We start from the raw sequence: 19,499 nt of genomic DNA, 5'->3' as shown, positions 1-19,499 counted from the left end.
ACGTGATACAAAATTTTTAACAAGGAAGTTATGAGTTTTTACAACTATGTATATCAGTTATTTTTCAACTCCGATGCTTTAATTAATTAAAGGATTTGATTTTACTACATTTGACGCTCCTTTTTAATTGAACGGATTAAAACCTTAATTAGACTCAAAGAGAACTTGGAGACTTTTAATTAACTTTTCTTAACTGCTTGCTGTTTCAAAGGTCAATGCGGAAGAATTTGCTAGAAAATTATTCATTTGGCAGTCTTTTGAAATTGAACATATTTGTCGGTCGAACTATTTAGCTATTACATTAACTATTACTGTAAGTGATATACGTTGATTTTTTTAAAAATCTTATTTATAACAAAAGACAAAAAAAATCACACGATTTTAACGACATTGTGAATTTGCAAATAAAATGATAAAAAGAATACGAAGAAGAAAAAACTTTTTAAATGTAAAAACAGTTCTTCTGGGTTAAACATATTTAAAAAAAAAATAAACTGTTACTTCTCTGGATGAATTCATAGTAACATTTTTGTAAATCTGTAATAATTTAATTTTTCATATGCCATAATAATCTTATTTGAACAATGAAAAATAAATGATACTTACCTTCATTGGGCGCGGAAAATAATATTTGTTTTAACTTACTTGAACATCCAGCTTTTGAGTGGTTTCTAGAAAATATTTTTTCCAGTCACAATCCTACAGATTGCTCTGTAACATATATATCTTTTACATATTCTTTCTTTTAAGTCCTTCCTATTTCTAGTCAGCCTCTTCATCTCATTGTAGCTGCCACAGCGCATCTCTCCGATCACCTGGTCCATGTAGCAATCTTTTGGGCAGCCTCTATATTTGCCCCCTTCGACCATTCTCTCCCCAATAGTGATGAGCAAACCACAGTACCTGATATTTTGACCTGTCCGCTTGGATCATTGTTGGGCATGTCTTTCATAGAGTAAATAAAATAACAAACAAAGGAAAAACTTATAGAGGATCCTCTTCAACACCTGAAAGGTTTGAAACACATTTCATTACCTAGGGAAGCTTTCTTTATTAACTGTCAATGATTAATCGACAAGTTAAGATTTAATGTAACTTTCGTGACTTGACAGTTTCTGTCACCCAAGTTGGTGGCATGATAATACAGTTTGAAGTTTACAGATGAATGTAGAAATAAACACTTGATAACTTCAAACCCTTGTAAAATAGCTCCAATAACAACACTTGTTAAAGGTTTTCTATACAATGGCATATTGAGTGTAAATATGTACATTATATAAACACAGTGTTATTTTGATCGTTTACATACGAAGGAAAGGTGATCAGCCCTCCTCTCCAGGGACCAGTCCAGGGTAATATTGAATAAATATTAGAGTGAAAAAATCACTTACATTTATTTGACCCCCATGGGAATCGAACCCGGGACCTTCAGAACGGTAGCCGAGCGTGCTGACCATTATACTACGGAGGCGGATATATATATATATATATATATATATATATATATATATATATATATATATATATATATATATATATATATATGTATATATATATATATATATATATATATATATATATATATATATATATATATATATATATATATATATATATATATATTTATATATATATATATATATATATATATATATATATATATATATATATATATATATATATATATATATATATATATATATATATATATATATATATATATATATATATATATATATATATATATATATATATATATATATATATATATATATTCTACATTCATAACTGTTTTATTTCTTATTTTTTTTGGATGTTTGTGCTTTTGCTTCTGTATCCCTCTTACGTAGATAAATAGTGTTACATTGCAATTTCTTAAAACTTTTCTCCACGAAGCTGTTCAAAACTTTGGTGAGGGTGTCTGAACGGAAATGAAGTATGACGAAAAAAAAAGGTAAGTTTTTATAGGGCATTTAAAAATGAAAAGGGGTTTCAGAAAAATAAATATCCATTATTTTCTAATATTACCTAATTCGAATAATAATTCCCTTAAATATAACTATTTATCATAAAGGTTAAATGTAACAAAAAATAAATCCGTTTATTTTTTTTCCACAAACTTACTATTTTATATACTAGCTGCACCCAGTCACGCTACGCTGTTGCTAAATCTGGTTTAATAGAATATAATCAAGCAATTATAATTGTTGATTTCACAATGCTTGTGGGTATATTTTTTTTCTCACAAATCACGCTGTTCGGCATCAAAAATGTTTAGTATTCTATATTATTGTTATGTGTGCCTGTTATGTTAAACAGATAGTGCAGCCATTGCGGTTAAAAAAATCTTGTAATTCTTTACCTGTCTTCAATCTTCAATTTTTGTTATTTTTTTGGTTAATAAATTTAGGAGATTAAAGATTTTCATCAAACCAATAGTATCATTATCGTTTATGGTTTATATGTAGATGGATAAAAACGGTTATTTGATTTCAACGTTGTATTTTCAAAGCAATTTATAACGTTAGGGAGATCAAAGATTTCGAGTAAAGAACAGAGAACTATTTTAAGTAGATTGGAAGCATTAATGAATTTATGAATTTTTTAACATATCAAATTAATAAAAACTTTGTTTATTTTTTACTTGCTTCGAGAATGCAAATATCTCAACGAACATATAACACATTGAGGTATATCGATTACGAGGTATTTGTACGTATACAATTTATTCCACGTTTGGGTTGCCTTAGTCCCTTATCTAACATAGGTATTATTAGGAAACGGAAATAATGTACCTTTAATGAAATATCTCAGCTCCATTTTGACACGTATACTTTATACCTCACGGTGCTGTTGAACAACTTAATTAAAGTGATTAATAAAACAGACTTAAATATAAAAATCACTTTATTTAACAAAACACCGATAATCACGATGACACGATACAGCATACAAACAAATATCACACATACATATCGCTCACTCCTTTCAACAACGTCATATATACTTGATTTTTCAGGAGATCATTTTTAATGTTTAAAAATATAATAAAATGTATTAAAAATTAATATTAAGCAACTTATTGAACTTATTACTGTGCAAAAGATCTTTTTAGGTAAAATTTGAATGTTTTTTCTCCATTTGAAAAATATTAAGTATATTTAAAAAAAAATAACTAAACGATACCTTTTCTTCAAAATGCAAAAACAACACTTTCTGCCCTGTAGCGGGTAAATATTGAGTTAAAAATATGCTGCTTTTGCTGGGATATAGTATATTTTCTAGGTATTCCGAAAACAAGTATAACTAAAAATTACCGATTTTTGATATATGACGTTGTTGAAAGGGGTGAGCGCTATGTACTTATCAATTCATGAATCTTAGTATATTGTTACCAGACAGAAATTTAAATCAAAAACATTAATTTGTACTCAGATTTACGTATACTTACTAACAAACTTAGTTTTATATTTATATGTACAATATACATATTTTTTTCATATTGCCTAATTATTATCTCATTTATATAAAACATAAATTCACAGGTATATTATCTTACATGATTTCAATATTAACTTTATATAACAGTGTACAAATTTAATTTTACAATATAAGAAATACTTACTACGTATTTTACAGGGTGAAAAAGATTGTAGCTTTTCTTCTTCTTTTTTTAAATAAAAATAAATATTTGTGTTTTTATTATTAACACAAATATTTCAATTTCATACTATTTCTGTAAGCCTAAGTGACATATTATTAATATAAGTATAAAATTGTGGTAGAGTGGGTTCAAACCGAGAAACTCTGACTAACCACGGGATCACAACCCGACACATTTTAAAATCTGAATTCAATAACATGGATTAACATAGTTCTCGTTAAGTAATGTGGATTTTGTTATTATTTTTTTTTATGAACTTCATTTGGTTAAATATTTTCTCTCCTATTTTTTTCATGTGATTTTCCTTTTTTAATTTGACCATTTTTCTTACAAATGACTCATAAGGTTCCAAATCTAAACTATGCAATGTTAACTTTATCGCCAATCTAATGGATATCTCGCTATCGGTGCCAGTCCTGGACATAATTTCTTTTATGAAAAAAATATAAAATTGGTCGTCAACAGGAACCTCCAGTGGATTTTAATGTACAAATAAAACACTTTTCATTAAAACTTTCGTCTTTTATAATGTAAACACGATTAGATAAGAGATAAAAATCTTTTTTCATTAAAAGATGGTCTCATACAAGTCTTTCGTTTTTATATAAGTACCATCATGATAATTCACAATGGATTTTTTTAAATATCTTAAGTACCTAAGCTTATGTAAAATTTTATTCACACTTTTATTGACACTTAATTTAACATCACATATATTTACACCTTCTAATAGTACATATAACATTTCTAATGTCAATGTGAAATCCGTATACATAATATTAAATATTAAACTAAATGCGCTAACAACTGCGTCGCAGGAAGAGACAAAGTATAATTATTTATGTATACAAATATAATTTAACTATGTTTAAAAATGTCAAATGTTTAATTTAAATTAAAATTAAATTATTGTGTAATGTAAAGCACCAGTTTTAAATTCTTGTTTGTTGATTTAGTCATTTTTATTTTTGTAAAATGTTGTTTACATTTAATTTATATTTGAAGCATTAACTTTGTGATTTTCCATTTTATAATTAAAATGTAACTTTGTTTTAAACTCACTATGAATATTTTATTATAACTTAATTATAATGTCTACCGGTTTCGAAGCGGTCAGCTTCGAACCCGGTAGACATTATAATTAAGTTATAATAAAATATTGATAGTGATTTTAAAACAAGTAACATTTTAATTATGAAGTTTACATGTTTGAATCCAAATAATGTCATCCATTTCCCATATCTGAGCTCGTTGCATATGAGAGTGAACTAAGGGGTAGTCGCGTAGATCTGGTCGAGCTGCGGCGCATCGCGGTAGGGACACGATTCATCGAGTTTTCCTTGACGAGCGCGTTGCGTTTCTTCTTCCGCGATCCGCGACAATTACATAAAATAAGCTCCTTCATACCCCTCCTAAAGTTTCTGGACATGAAAGCGTACAAGATCGGGTTGATTCCCGAGTTGAAATAGGTAACGAGGAATGTCAAGGGTGTGAAGAGCGAACTGAAGTCGCTGCCGCCCTGGTAGTTAGGCGACCAGTACTGCCACATCTTGCGCGCGTGGAATGGGAGATTGCACAGGGCGAATGTCAACACAATTACAATGAGCATTCTTATGACTCCCCGCCTGGCCCTTATAACGTTTTGCGATTGGTGGCTAAATTGCTGGAAAGGCTGTTGGCCGTCCCTAGCTTTCCATGTTGCGACCACCGGTTTAGTGGTGTTTTTCGTGTTGACCTATAAAATAACAGCTTTACTCAGAGACGAAAATTTAAATTAGTCCTTCTGCCAAAAACGGTATCCTGCTACAATAAGCGAATAGTAAAATCACTAATATATACCTTTTTGTATGAAATACATTATATTTTATTACTTGTACTGTAATTGTAAAATATATGATACCGTTTTTTGCAAGATGAAGGCTTATTTCTTATTTTCCTAAGAAATTTATCGTCTCATTATTTACAGTTGGTTTTACCTAAGACATCCAAATTTAGTTGAATCCCATTTCTCGAAGTATGTTTTTTATGTCTATGAAGAAGTGGATCTTTTGATTAATGAATAATTAAGTAACTAAAAAAAATACGGAATGCGACTTTACTATGAGTCGTTTAGTATTAGCTTGATAAAAAAATATGCTCGGGAAATGGCCATGGTTTTCGAGATCTAGTACTAGTTAATCGTTCAAAATGTTAATTTTATATAACTGTACATTTTTTCTCCGGCGTTTCATTTCTTAGTATAGAATATCATATTCAATGTTTCTACAGTTTATTAATTAAGCCTTTCTCTGAAAAAATATGAAATACAATAGCACATTTTCTCAAAATATTGAAAAAATAATAAAATGTGTTTTTAAGGTCTTTTATCTGATGTAACTTTCATTGTAAAGTCGTAAAATGTTATGCCTCTAACGTCAAGATATAAAACCAAGGAATTTGAATAATTTACTCTAAGATTTCCCTTGGAATCGGTAAAAGAACGCCTACGGATCCATGCTGTATTTAAATGATTTCAAATTGTATCAAATTTAACGGTTATTGTACAAATTAAAGATTTTTATACGAACATTAATAGAGGTTGAAAGAAAAATCGTGAAATTCCTACCTGACTGTATGTCTGATCTCTTTGTCCTCGGTGTTTTGTGCAGTGGAGAACGCAACACGATTCTGTTTCTCTTGCAGTAGGTTCTAAACCTTGGGAACTTTTCCAAAGACCAATTGCTATGCGAGAATAAAGAATCTGAGAAATCAAACACATTATCAAAATTTCAGATAGAAAAACTCACAATTTTTTATGCTTTTCAATTAAACGAAGAAAATATGCTTATTTTATTAGATTTAAGTTTTGTTCTGACATTTCTTGGTGGAACTGCATTTTATAAACTTAAATAACATCTTTGTAGTATTTTCCCCATTTATTTTATTTGACCAGAAACCGAGTTTCGTCGTTTTAATATTTCAAGACATCATCAGCCAGTCTGATACCCACACTGTTTTCTTTAATACAATATATCTCTTTTATGTAAAATGTTTTTTTTTTGACATCTCATCAAAGATGAAGAGAAGAATATGGAAGTCTCGGCATTTACGGGGCTGACGACCGTCATAGGCTGGTTTAAGTAATCACTTTACACACGTGTAACATTCAACAATTCTACCCATTATTGACATCCACACTACTCAAATTCTTGGAAGTTCTATATATATATGAACTAATTCAGAAACCTTGTTCTTGTTGTCAAAAAATAATATGAAAATAACTCCTTTAATTGGAGATAATCCAGATTTTGTGAACAAGTATTTGGACACACTCAAACTGTTGTAAAATGGTTTTACTGAAAACATTTATTAAACAATTTCCTTTTTGACGAAAACATCTTTTGTATCAAACAAACAACAACCTTTAATGTTGTTTTGCTCCCTTACATATGTAAAAATCTATTCTCGTTGTAAATGTGATACGTTAATCAAAGAGCCTGAAAAGCTTCTATTTTATCTTACATAAATAAATTAAATACCTTTGTGCTAAATTAAAACGATCAAAGAACGAGTAATCAAAACCTCCGTATAAGGTTACTGCCAAAATGTATGAAATCGAAAGTTTCAAAGTTCATTAAGTAGCTATATGCGCGCATATAAATAATTAAGGCTTGGATGTAAATTTGCCAAAAAGGTTGAAAACTTTATTTTGGAATGTGACAATATTTTCATTTTTATTCCCTAACCATGTTTTTTATTTCATTAGTAAATAAAATATCTTGACGAAACGTTTATTGTATTGTACAATTACAAATACTTTTATTGTGTCTCGGACTTACTACAAGTTAGTCGATCTTTTGCAGACAGATGAATGACCTCTTATCATCAGTCAAGATCAGGTAAGAATTTGTCAACTACTTAAATATTTTCAATTAAAGTTTTACTTAGTAATACTACTATTTCTTAAAATCTATTGTGACAAGTGTTTTGATGCATTCCGCATCATTTTCAAACAATGGTGATCCGGTGTGTGAAAATGATGCGGACTGTATCAAAACACGTATCACAAAAGATTTTTATACATAGTGGTATTTATTCAGTAAAACTTAAATTAAAAAATGCACAGATTTTACCACAAAATGACTGCCAAATCATATATTAAAAGTACGTTAGTTATAATTGCTCCATAACATGTTTTCCTTGTTACATGTGGGATCAAAAACTACCTTTTTTTTAAGTCATGGTTTTTATTTGTGATATATTTTTATGAGTGCAAGAAGCTTGAGAAAAAAGCTAAGAGTTATGAATATTATTTCAAACCAGTAGTAATATTACAAAACATTTAACTTTTTTAGAAAACAGCAGATGGCCGGGTTTTAAGGGTAAAAATATTGAAAAAATCTAAATCGCCCACTTCATTAAATTTAAAACCTATTGGCTCTTAAAAGTTAAACCTGAAAAAAATATAATATTTTTATGGCATCGTCCCTTTTCCTTGATTTATTTAAGATATTATATAAATAATAAAACGAAATTAGATTTTTGTTACAAATTATTTTTTTAAATGGTATTTGTTGACTTTAACTCCGTTTTTGATTAAAATAATAAAATAATTTCTTGGGAAAACAATGTTAAAACATCTTCCGTTATGAATGAAACCAGATATTTTGTACCAGATATTAAAGAAAGAAAATCATTTTGAAAGTAATATTATATTTGCCCAAAAAACCTATAAATTCAAGAAATATTTCAAAAAACGTACAAAAAGTACAAAAATTACATCGTAAATTTACATGTGTAGAAAAAGAAAATTAACACTTGATATTTATTTCTTGAAATGGAAAAACTTTTTTGACTGAAATGGAAAATATTTTTTTATAGAAAATAAATCTTTATTTTATTTTAACATACAAACATTTTGAACAAATTCTATTTTCTGGTAAGCCCGTGTGACTTGTTTTCCAAAATAAGAATAAATTTGCAACAGAAAAGGGGTGCGTCTGACTCATAATCCGCGACACCATAGCACAACAACTCGACTCAAATAATATGATATTAATACTGAAGTTCAGTGATTACAACAACCTGAATGATATTTTTAATTAAATATTAAAAGTTTTGAATAATATTTCATTAATTAAATTTCTTTTAGATACATAAAATAAACGTTTAATACATTGGCGAGCTTATTGCTTTGAAGCGATATTTTCAGCCTTCTAAGATAGATTTTTAATAGTTTTTAAGATTTGTAACTATCAAAGCTATTCAAAATAAGTAGGTGAATAGTATTTGTTCATAGAAGAGAGAAAAATAAGATTTTTTGTTGCAGACGACATAATTATAATATTTAAATGTAAGTGTAAATTTGTGGATCGAAATACATCGGAGACAAGTAAAAAAATGGTTTTATAATAGTTCTGATTGAAAAAAAGGGATTTCAATACATTCTGTTTATGGATTTTTAATGCTATTAAGAAATATAATTAAAATATTAAATAAAGATGGTAATATCAAAGGATTTTTACAACATTAAATAAATCGTCAAAACACGTTTAAAATATTTTTACGATAAATCAAATATGTAACAATTATTTAAAAATATGTGCCAATTATTTTACAAAATTTGTACAAATTATGTATATTTAAAATTAAAATCAGTAATATAAGAAAAAAATTACTAGAGAAAAAAAGTTAAGTATGGAATTTTCCGTTCCATTTAAAAATTTTATACATGCGGTCTAATTGACTTTCGCTCTTACATATTTACTAAATCTCTATGTGAACTTTAATTTTCGTACTTAAGTTCAAATTGCCTTCAAAGCTTCAAGCCTCAATGTTTAGAACATTGTATTAAGAAGACTTACGGCTGTAATTCTAGAGAAGACCTACAGGAGACCAAGTGGTTTAGAATGTCGGTGAAACCGAAGATCCCTAACCCTCTGAAATCTTCCGATTAACCCCTGGGATCGTAAAGGTAGATAGATACCTAATTATTTACCGTATATTAATTGTTAGGACTATGAATGTTGGTAGATTTAAACGTTTCCAATTATTAATTACTCCATACAATGCCATCCATATATTTCATCTTAAGGTGCACTAGTAGAAAGAAGACCATTGTAATACTTCTCTATGTAGAAATATATATTTAAAAAAAATGTTTTATCTAAGAAATATTTTTTATTCATGGGTCTTATTTTAACCCTATAATTCGATATGCTACAGCCCCATATAATTTATTAATGATCGCATATAATTATTTATGTGATTTAATTATAAAATTTAAGTTATTTAAATTTTTAGTTAAAAATGATACCTTTCTACTGGATACGGTTTTTCAATGGCCATATTGCTTACAAATGATTGTTAATTACAAATTGACTCTTTACATTTGTAAATATGGTTGCAAACAAATTTAAATTAAGAGCTACTGTTAATCATCACATTTTGTCGCATTTCCGATTGAATTTTATGACACCAGTGCATAAACACTGTTTAAAAAAAGTGTTTTTCATTTTCTTTCGATTTTTAAATAAATGTATAATTTTTTGCCTTCTTTTTTTTTATAAATCACATCATTTTTTTATAAATCATCACATCATTTTTGTTATTTTTTTTTAATGCAAGCCTAACAACTTTTGAAAACTACAAATATTCTAATCAACAATACAGTTCTCGAAACTAGTTGCATTTTCATTAATAAACTCAAAAAGTATTTAATTTTTATACATTCAAATAATTATCCACAAACATTAAAGCAAATCAATAAAAACTATATTTGTTACTGGATGCATATTTTATTTTCACCAAACACATGTTTTTATTTTAATGTACAAAAATGCCGTTTTAACGCTGCCCTATTTATGTTTTCTTCAATTTATTTTTATCATACAATATTTGAAAAAGCCCCATGGTCAATTATGTAGAAGAAAATAAAAGAACGGTCCCTTTTATATATTCAGTATGAAAAGTACAAATGACCATTCCACAATAACCATAGTATTCAACATACCGAAATTCCCTAAGAAATGTAGGTCATTACCACTTTGCATGTTTCGTGTAATAATAATACCATTTCCAGGACCCGGAACGTTACGGAAAACCTTAAATTGCGTCAAAGAATTTTCTACTCTCATACGACAATATGTTTTTGTTGGTTATGAAACATGATGGATACAACATAGATATTTATAACGGTATAAGACTTTACGCACCAAAAGTAGATCGAAAAATCTTTTACTTACCGCGTCTGAAAAAAGTATTACCAAAATATCTATTCCTCTAAATAGAATAAATATTTCTCAATTGATTGCATAGGAAATGGAGGTATAAAATATCGTGATGGAAAAAAATTAAGCAAGGTGCAGAGAAATTTGTTACAACAAAAACTACAATACATGAGTTGTTCATAAAAAAATGACAACGATGAATCATTAAATTATTTTATATTATTAATTACAATATTTTTCTTACGAAAGATGTGATTACAGAAAATAAAAAGTTTAAGAAATATTTTTTATGCTTTTGCGTTAAAAATACTACCTCCTAGAATTTTTACTTACTTAAAGTAATAAAAATATATACTTTCTTTATCAATAGTTAATTCAAAAACTTTCAATACGATTTGATAAATTGTTCAACTTTTTAAAAGAAAATATTTTTGGATGTAATTAAGTATACGTATCATTCACACAAATTAAGATTTTTTTGTATTCTATCATTTTGTTGGAAAATAATTGTGTTCGTCTAAGTATGGGGGTGAGAGATCTGTACAATATATGTTTGTGTGACTGAGATGGTTAGTGAATAAGATTGAGTGAGAAAGGTATGTTGGCCGGTTATGAGAGGCAAATCGATATAGAAACTATTCTGTAGAGAAGCCACAATTAAGCGAACTATCAAAGGATTCCACCATTTACGAATTCCTCGACATTCCTCAGTTTAGTGTTTGGTTTTGTGAAGTGCAAACACCCACAATTTGTTAAAGAGCCTATAAATGAATAAAGGAGAAACACTTAAATTTTGCACAACCATTTTAGATCAAATGTGTAGTGAACGTGTCTTCTCTAAACTCAGATTGACAGGTTTCACACCACAATAAAAAAAATAAACAAGTCATTCGTCCATAGACTCTTGCCGATAAAATAACCTTGTATGCACATTTTATGCAAAAACAAAGCGTAAATCGCGTCAATACTAGATGTAATCATTCGCCGGATATTTTACTTTACACTCTCAAGTAACAAGTTTTTTATAAAATGGAAAAAATACCATTATTCAAATTTAAAAAAAACTTAATTTTTTAATTCTTTCCCTGAAATATTGGAAAAAATATTAATTAAAATCTTACCGAGATGATGCAGAGAGGTGCCAGGTAGAGAAAGCAAAAGTTGATTATGTCGAAAAGTTCAGAGTCGTACTTTTTTCTGTGCTGTATACAAATTGTCTCTGTTTCATTGTTTCCCAGATCATTTGTGATAGTTTGTACCCAAATAAACTTCGGGGCGCTGTAGATAGCACTTGTTAACCAAACACCTGCCATTACCCACTGGGAATAAAGAAGGACAATTAATCAAACACGTATTTTATATAAACATAAATCAACAATTTAAATTACAGATGCCGTAAGCTAGGCCTACTTTACATAAACATTATTTTCTAACTCTAAACTCTATTATTACTCTATTATTAAGGATTTCAAATGTGTTCTAAGGAACCTGAATGAGAAAAAATATCGTCTTTTTACTAGCCAAAAACAACTGTTTTGGAAAATGACAGAATGAAAAAAAAATATTTTGACGAACCTTTTACACGTTTTTCTTTGTTTTCTATTATAACTCTAATTTTTATTAAACTGCTTTAAATTGCATCATATTTCATACTGAAAATTTCTTAAATAACGTAACATGTAATAACAAAACATGCAATACTTTTTTGTTGTTCATATTTTTCAAAGTGTGATAATTTTGCAAATAAAGACTTCATTTAAGTCTGTTAAACATAATTTAAATCTTATGCCACCTTAACATGCTCATGGATTTAAATAAATTTAAAATGTTAAATGTTTTTACTGTGAAGCGTGACACCAAGTACGTATATAATATGAATTTATGTTCGATCATCACACTAAGTACAGTTTTTCCCTCAACAGTTATTATGCTTTCCGAAAAATTCAGAAATATTAAGGACCACGTTACTTTTACATGGGAACATGATAAATTTGAATTTAACTGGAAAAGGAAGATTTATTAATGAAATAAGTATTGTTTTTTTTTTTATCATAACTCTTTTTATTTTAACATCTTGTAGCATTTTCGATAAAATATATGCCTGATAATGTAAATTGGTAACATTATCAGCCACATGTATTATCTGTTATGTACATATTTGTATCGTTTTAATATACTTTTTATATAATTTATTTCAGAAATAATAAACTTCCGTTTACTAGTGTTCTAAATTAATTACTGTCATGGATTACAATATATTATCTTAAAATTACCATTTATGTATTGTTTTTTGATGAGAAAATTTATTCAAATAATTAGATTGTTCCATTGTAATGATGTTGAGACGCGATCTTGAAAATAAATTTGTAAATTTTGCCACTATCAGTTAATTCACCTAAATTGATCCTTTTAAGCTTAATTTTTTGTCATAGTTTAATTTATAAAATGTAGTGTGTTGTAATATATAGTGTAAAATATTTATATTTAGACAAAATAATATTTTTCTTTTCATAGTGGATATTAATTCATAATTTGTGTTCGAAAAAAAAAATCTGTTGCTTTTCCCATCTGTTTTTGAAAAATAAACAAATATTCTAAAGGTTCACTATAAAAAATTACATTTATCTATTGTATATTTTTGGTTTAATAATTAATTTTAAAAAATAATAATTCAATGGGGAACTGATTTTGGAATATTGAATATTTTTTTATAAGACAAGGTTAAATAATTGAAACACACTGGTTTTTTAGCAATTATTTTAGTAATTCAATCTTTGCAAATATATTTAAAAAATGATAAATAAAAATAGTAAAAACTAACATATTCAATAAATGGAACACAATTTTCTTGTTTATTTTGAATTGTAAAGTAAAAAGAGGGTAATTCTATTACTGTTCGTAATATATGGTAAAATTAGTCATCCCCGGAATCCAAACAACAATATCAAATTAAACAATATCAAAATTAAAACAATATCAATTTTACGGTAAATAGAGGTTAAAGCATGCGACAAATATGAGAAGAAGTACATACCTTAAGTCTGGAAATACTTATTATTTGTTTGCATGCTATCGGATGAATGATTGCAAAGTATCTTTCTATACTTATGGCGACTAGTATAAAAATTGATGCTGTATAGCTCAGAGAATGGATGAATTGATACATTTTGCACATGAAGTCGCCAAATACCCAACTGGAATATTTTAAACAAATCTTAATGAACTAATCACTTTGAATACCATTGAATTATTCATAGCTGATGAGATACTGGTACTTGTTTTATTATGAACTGAATTTAACCCTCCGATTGTCAAAATATACATATCTATAGGATATATGATATCATTGTTTTGATCGTACTATCCGTACACTACTTTACATACGCCACAAAATTGCTCTTTGTTAAAACTTCCAAAGTCTAGGCGATATTCTTGTTATTCATAAATCTGGAATTGCAGAGTAAGCAGATGTCTTAAATTTAAGCGTAAATATCGTTGCTCTTCTGAGTATCTGCAGTAACTTACTTTTTTTTTTACAAATTTTAGTAAGAAAAATTAAATTCAGATTTTCTATGCGCTCACTAATGAGTATCTTACCACAATACCATTGAATTCTTCTCTTATCGAAGAAGAAGAAAAATAAAATTATTTTATTTCAAAATTTAGAATAATTGAGCGTAAAGAAAACAATATTCTTTGCTATACCTATCGATAAAAATGATAAAAACTAAAAGTAACTGCTCACGATTGCAAAGTTAACATTTGCACAGATGAAATTAAGGGTAATAACCCAAACCACAAAGAAAGCTCTCTATTAAAATTTGTGGTAATGCAGATACGATGGATAGTCTGTATATATATATATATATATATATATATATATATATATATATATATATATATATATATATATATATATATATATATATATATATATATATATATATATATATAAATATATATTTATTTATATATATATATATATATATATATATATATATATATATATATATATATATATATATATATATATATATATATATATATATATATATATATTTTTAAAAAATGCTCAACTTAAATAAAATATGACGCTTTTTCTTTTGACATTAATGTGTAAAGGAGTGTACACATCTACAAATTGTGATCGTTTGACCTTAAATTAAGCAGCCCAACGTTAAATGAATCAATTAAAATAAAAGATAAATTTCAATAAAACGTTTCCTTATCTAAAATGTTTTTGAAAGGCTTTGTCAAGAACATGGAGTGTTTTAAGATACATGTGTATATTGAGACTGTTCGTGTATACCTCAGATTAAGTTCAACGGAGGGTTAAATTGATTTCGTAATCATCGTGAATGTCTTCCTCTCTTCCTCCACTTCGGTTTTATAGTATTGGAATCGTAAAGTTTTAACAAGCAAAAGTTTTCTCAAATTAAACCTTTGACTCTTGTATATTATATATCAAACATTATGTAAGGTCGCACTTCTCCGACAAGATATTTTTCTCAACGACAATATTAAAATATGAGTACCTTATTTATGTATATCACTAAATAAATTAAAGCAGTAAAAAGTTTTAATATGAATATTATTTTTACCAAAACAATTCAAGCACAAAAACTAAATAAAATTAATTAAGATGAGGGTTGTTTCAAACGAAGCCATAATTATTTTTTTCTCATTTCATGTGAATAAATTGAAAAAACTAGTTAAAAATATAAATTTTATCAAATTTGTTTGAAGTTTTATATGAAGAATATTTTATTATGTGGAAATCATTCACAATCGTTTGTTAATCGGATACAGGATCCACTTCACAAAGGAGTTATTTATGATATCTTAGCGTGAATGTCCGCCTCCATAGTGTAGTGATTACCACATTCAATTTCCAGGATTTCAAATTCACACTGTATACGTTTGATGCAGTACCCTATGCATTATTGGTTGCGGATAAGGGTGAATATTAGAAACATAGATGACAATTAAATTGAGAGGGGGGTATGGATATCTGGATATTAACAGGGGTAAAGACTTTTCATTTATTAGTTCATGTGATCAACTACCTAATGACAGATCATAAGCCTTATAAATGTCTAAATATAAAAGTGAAATTAAACTTTTTTGATCATATAAATGTTACTGTATATATTTGGAAATATTTTCGTCAAACATCTTTATTCAAATCTTAAGTGGTAGCAAGATTTTTATTATATTTTTAACATTAAACCATACGACTTTTTGGACGAAATATTCATAAAAAGTTTCCAGATCAATTTTCAATTATAGCTTCTTTTGAAATTAAGCCCTGTATATCATTAAAAACCAAATCTGTGTAGGATTGGAACATAAAATATTTTGAAAATGACAAATTTTGTTCCATACCTTGTAATCAAATAGATTGATAAGTTTTGAAAAACGCAAAACACTCCCACGCAAAGATCAGCCAGAGCTAAATTTGCAAGAAAGAAATTTGTAACAGAACGCAGTCTCCTCGAAAGTGTCACAACTAGGACTACTAGAAGATTACCTGAAACCAATTATTTTAAACGCAATTATAAATAAGTATAAGTAAGCATCATATAAAGTCGTAAAATTATTTGGGGTTTCGTTTTTGTAGACTTTTAAATTCAACAACCGAAAGTTGACTCTCGTAATAAAAACAAGAACCATTTTTGATATGGCAAAAATATCCAAAAACCGTTTAAAAACTTGATTAGAATTTTTATATTTTTATTTCATGATCATCATTAGATATATTTAAGTAACTTATTACAAATATATTTGTGACATTTTTAATTTAATTTGATTTATTAATATCAGTTTAAGTTTTGAAAAAGCTTATATTTTAGCTGAGGAAATATTGAATTTTTCAAACTTTAAAAATCTTTATCTATGAAATGTGACAACTTTTATATGTAATTTGACAATGAAACCCCTAAATAACTTCATCTTGTATGAGCCTTATTTATATTTAGTATATTTTATTCTACATGAATATTGAATATATGAATTCCACATAAATCTGAGTGAATGTTTTTGTTCTCTTTATAAATACGCTTTCTATATGAAAGGCTTACGCTTTCTTTATAAATACGCTTTCTATATGAATTATTAAACGAAATAATAAAAAATAACAAAAAATAAATTTAAACACCCAAAATCTTTTTTGTGATTGAAACAGAAATTCATCTGTCCTATATTTTCCACCCAGTAAGCAACAATCCGCTAAAATTGGAATTTATCGAAAATATCAAATATTCTGATAAAGGTTGAACCATTTTAAATCAGCCTAACCATATATGAATTGATGTAAATATATTTTTAAAGCATTCAAATAATTTATCATACAGAAATCTGTGGAGTATACCTTTTTTTAACGAATTAATGTTATAGTTGATATTTAATTGCTAACATTTCTTTGAACTGCTGAAAAGTCTAAAAAATCTTTTGTGCACAGTTTAAATGAAGTTTTCTCAATGAAATATTTGTTGAAACTATGATTTATAAATAATCCATATTTATAAGTGAAAACATAAATATTTTGTACATGAAAAGTATTGATAATTGTGTGGTATGGTAATAAAACATTCTGCTTATCATCCATTGTTTACTTTGTGTAATACCACTTTTAGAAAACATATTTGATTTAATTTGTATTTAAATCTCACGTTGTACATTTTTCATATGAGAATTTATTGTATTGCATACACAATAGGGCTGGGATTTAATATGAAATTTAAAGCTAACATTGACTTTGTTACTTTGTTGGTAACTTTGACTTTATTTATTTGGTAAAAATTAATATTTAATTGTTTTCTTTTAGAATTGTTAACGTACTAAAAATTAACTAAAATCATTTAAATTAAAGTCTTGAAGCAAAGTGATATGTAACGGTACAAAATAAAATATTTTATTAAAGAAAATACAAGAGATAACAAAATATGATTGTTCGATATTATCATTTCCTTTAAATTTCAGTAACTAATAAAGAAATAAATCTTAATTTAGAAATTTAGCAAAAAATTTTAAATTATACATGCTAGACTATTTGAATCTAAAGCAAACTACTAGAAATATAACAAAAAATATGTCATTTAATAATATGTCTTTTGGAAAAATATTTATAAATCACCAAATTATTCAAATTGGCTAATAAATAGATACCGTAACTAAGATTAAAAAAAAATGGAACGTGAATGGTACCGCAAGGAGTTGTAGACATCACTTCAGATATACGCTATAAACTAGTGTAAAATAATCGCTTATAAAAGAGTCGCTTATATTAAAATGGATTTCTTTATATAAGCAGATGTCTCTTTTAGTCAAATCCACGTGGTACAAATGGATTTCAAATGGGACACTTGTAGCATGGCACGGATGGCAGCAATAATTTCTGATTTTTTTAATTCTATTTTCTCAAGTTTTCGAGAAGCTTTGTCATATATTAAAAAAATATTTATGTGAACTTCGTTTTTATGTAAATATTTAGTAATTGATAGACATTCACTCAACTGACTAATTGGGGAGCTGAACAGAAAGCTTCGTGTCTCCATTAAATAGTGGTATTTTTACGTTGCAATTAGAAAAAAATAGATTTTGTTTCATCATGTGTTACGCCTGGATTATCATTAAATTAACTACACTTACATGCTTTAAGAGGTTTAACTATAACCGTATTTGTCATTTACGAAAAGTACTCACCCAAGAAACAGCAAGCAAAAACCATGGAATATAAAGATATAAATATAATTCGAATATCCAATCGATCGAATATGTATCCATTCTCATTTGTAGTTAAGGAAATATTTTCGGTGTGATTCATTTTGATTTATTCCATTAAATTACCGGTCTTCTTTAATATCATCGCTTCAATGTTAAAATTTGAACATTGAAAAAATAATTTCTGAAACCAATGAGTATTATAAATATTACTGTTAAATTTAAAATTGTTATTTTTCATGTTCGAAAATCGGTGTAAATGTTGATGTTATACAATCTTCGATGTATTTTATTATATTTTTCTCGGTATTTCGAGTACCTTAATATTGATAATACGATACAAAGAATGAATTTACTTCTTTAAAGTAAATTCAAGTGTGTGAGAATAATGAAGACGGCTTGTATAATATAATGTACAAAAAATAATAACATATCTACAAAAAATAATTAAACGAACCGCACATCTTTCTATACCGGAAGTAAACATGCCGTATTATTACTTTATAATTAAAATATATATTTAATGGATTAGATAATTGTGTGTTGTCGTATGTACTAGTAGTCTGCATTAAGTTAACCTTTCATCGACAGCAACTAACCGGAAATCGCTGATTCATGTAAAAAAACATTTCTTTATCCAAGCGACTTATTTTTGACAGCAATCAAAGTGTTTGATATACGTCAACAGTATGTATTAAGAACAGTAGGGTTTAAATACGTCAAAAGAGACAATTACAAGACAATAGTGACCTGATTTAGAACAAATACGTTAAAACTTCCATTGAACAAAGGCATCTCTATTATCTACCTCAAAAGTTTTAATCAACCCTTCAATAAAATATACTAAATTGACCAATTGCCTTTATTCATTGTTATTTAAAATATATATATTTTTACTTCCAAAC

At 27.2% G+C, this 19,499-nt stretch overlaps 1 protein-coding gene across 1 annotated transcript; it reads right to left on the bottom strand.

Annotated features, from left to right (window-relative positions):
• Positions 1-4,889: 4,889 nt before the first annotated feature.
• Positions 4,890-18,697, bottom strand: LOC148310875 (trissin receptor-like). The gene is made up of 6 exons (XM_088257622.1): positions 18,577-18,697; positions 16,258-16,402; positions 13,907-14,066; positions 11,994-12,191; positions 6,270-6,404; positions 4,890-5,399 (listed from the first exon to the last, which is right to left on the bottom strand). The coding sequence occupies exons 1-6, from the start codon at positions 18,695-18,697 to the stop codon at positions 4,890-4,892; spliced, it is 1,269 nt and encodes a 422-aa protein (XP_088113748.1).
• Positions 18,698-19,499: the final 802 nt, after the last annotated feature.

The sequence above is a fragment of the Brachycentrus maculatus genome, unplaced genomic scaffold (genome assembly GCF_059751285.1).
Source record: "Brachycentrus maculatus isolate JH-2025_06_01 unplaced genomic scaffold, ASM5975128v1 h1tg000086l, whole genome shotgun sequence".
Taxonomy (NCBI): Eukaryota; Metazoa; Arthropoda; class Insecta; order Trichoptera; family Brachycentridae; genus Brachycentrus; species Brachycentrus maculatus.
This window is presented reverse-complemented; position numbering and strand designations above follow the sequence as displayed.

Excerpts from the sequence above, each read along its gene's own strand:
- LOC148310875 (XM_088257622.1), bottom strand. The coding sequence starts at position 18,697 with ATGAATCACACCGAAAATATTTCCTTAACTACAAATGAGAATGGATAC. Across the intron at positions 14,067-16,257 it reads TCAATCTATTTGATTACAAG|TTGGGTATTTGGCGACTTCA; the intron begins GTATGGAACAAA and ends AAAATATTCCAG. Across the intron at positions 5,400-6,269 it reads GAGATCAGACATACAGTCAG|GTCAACACGAAAAACACCAC; the intron begins GTAGGAATTTCA and ends GTTATTTTATAG.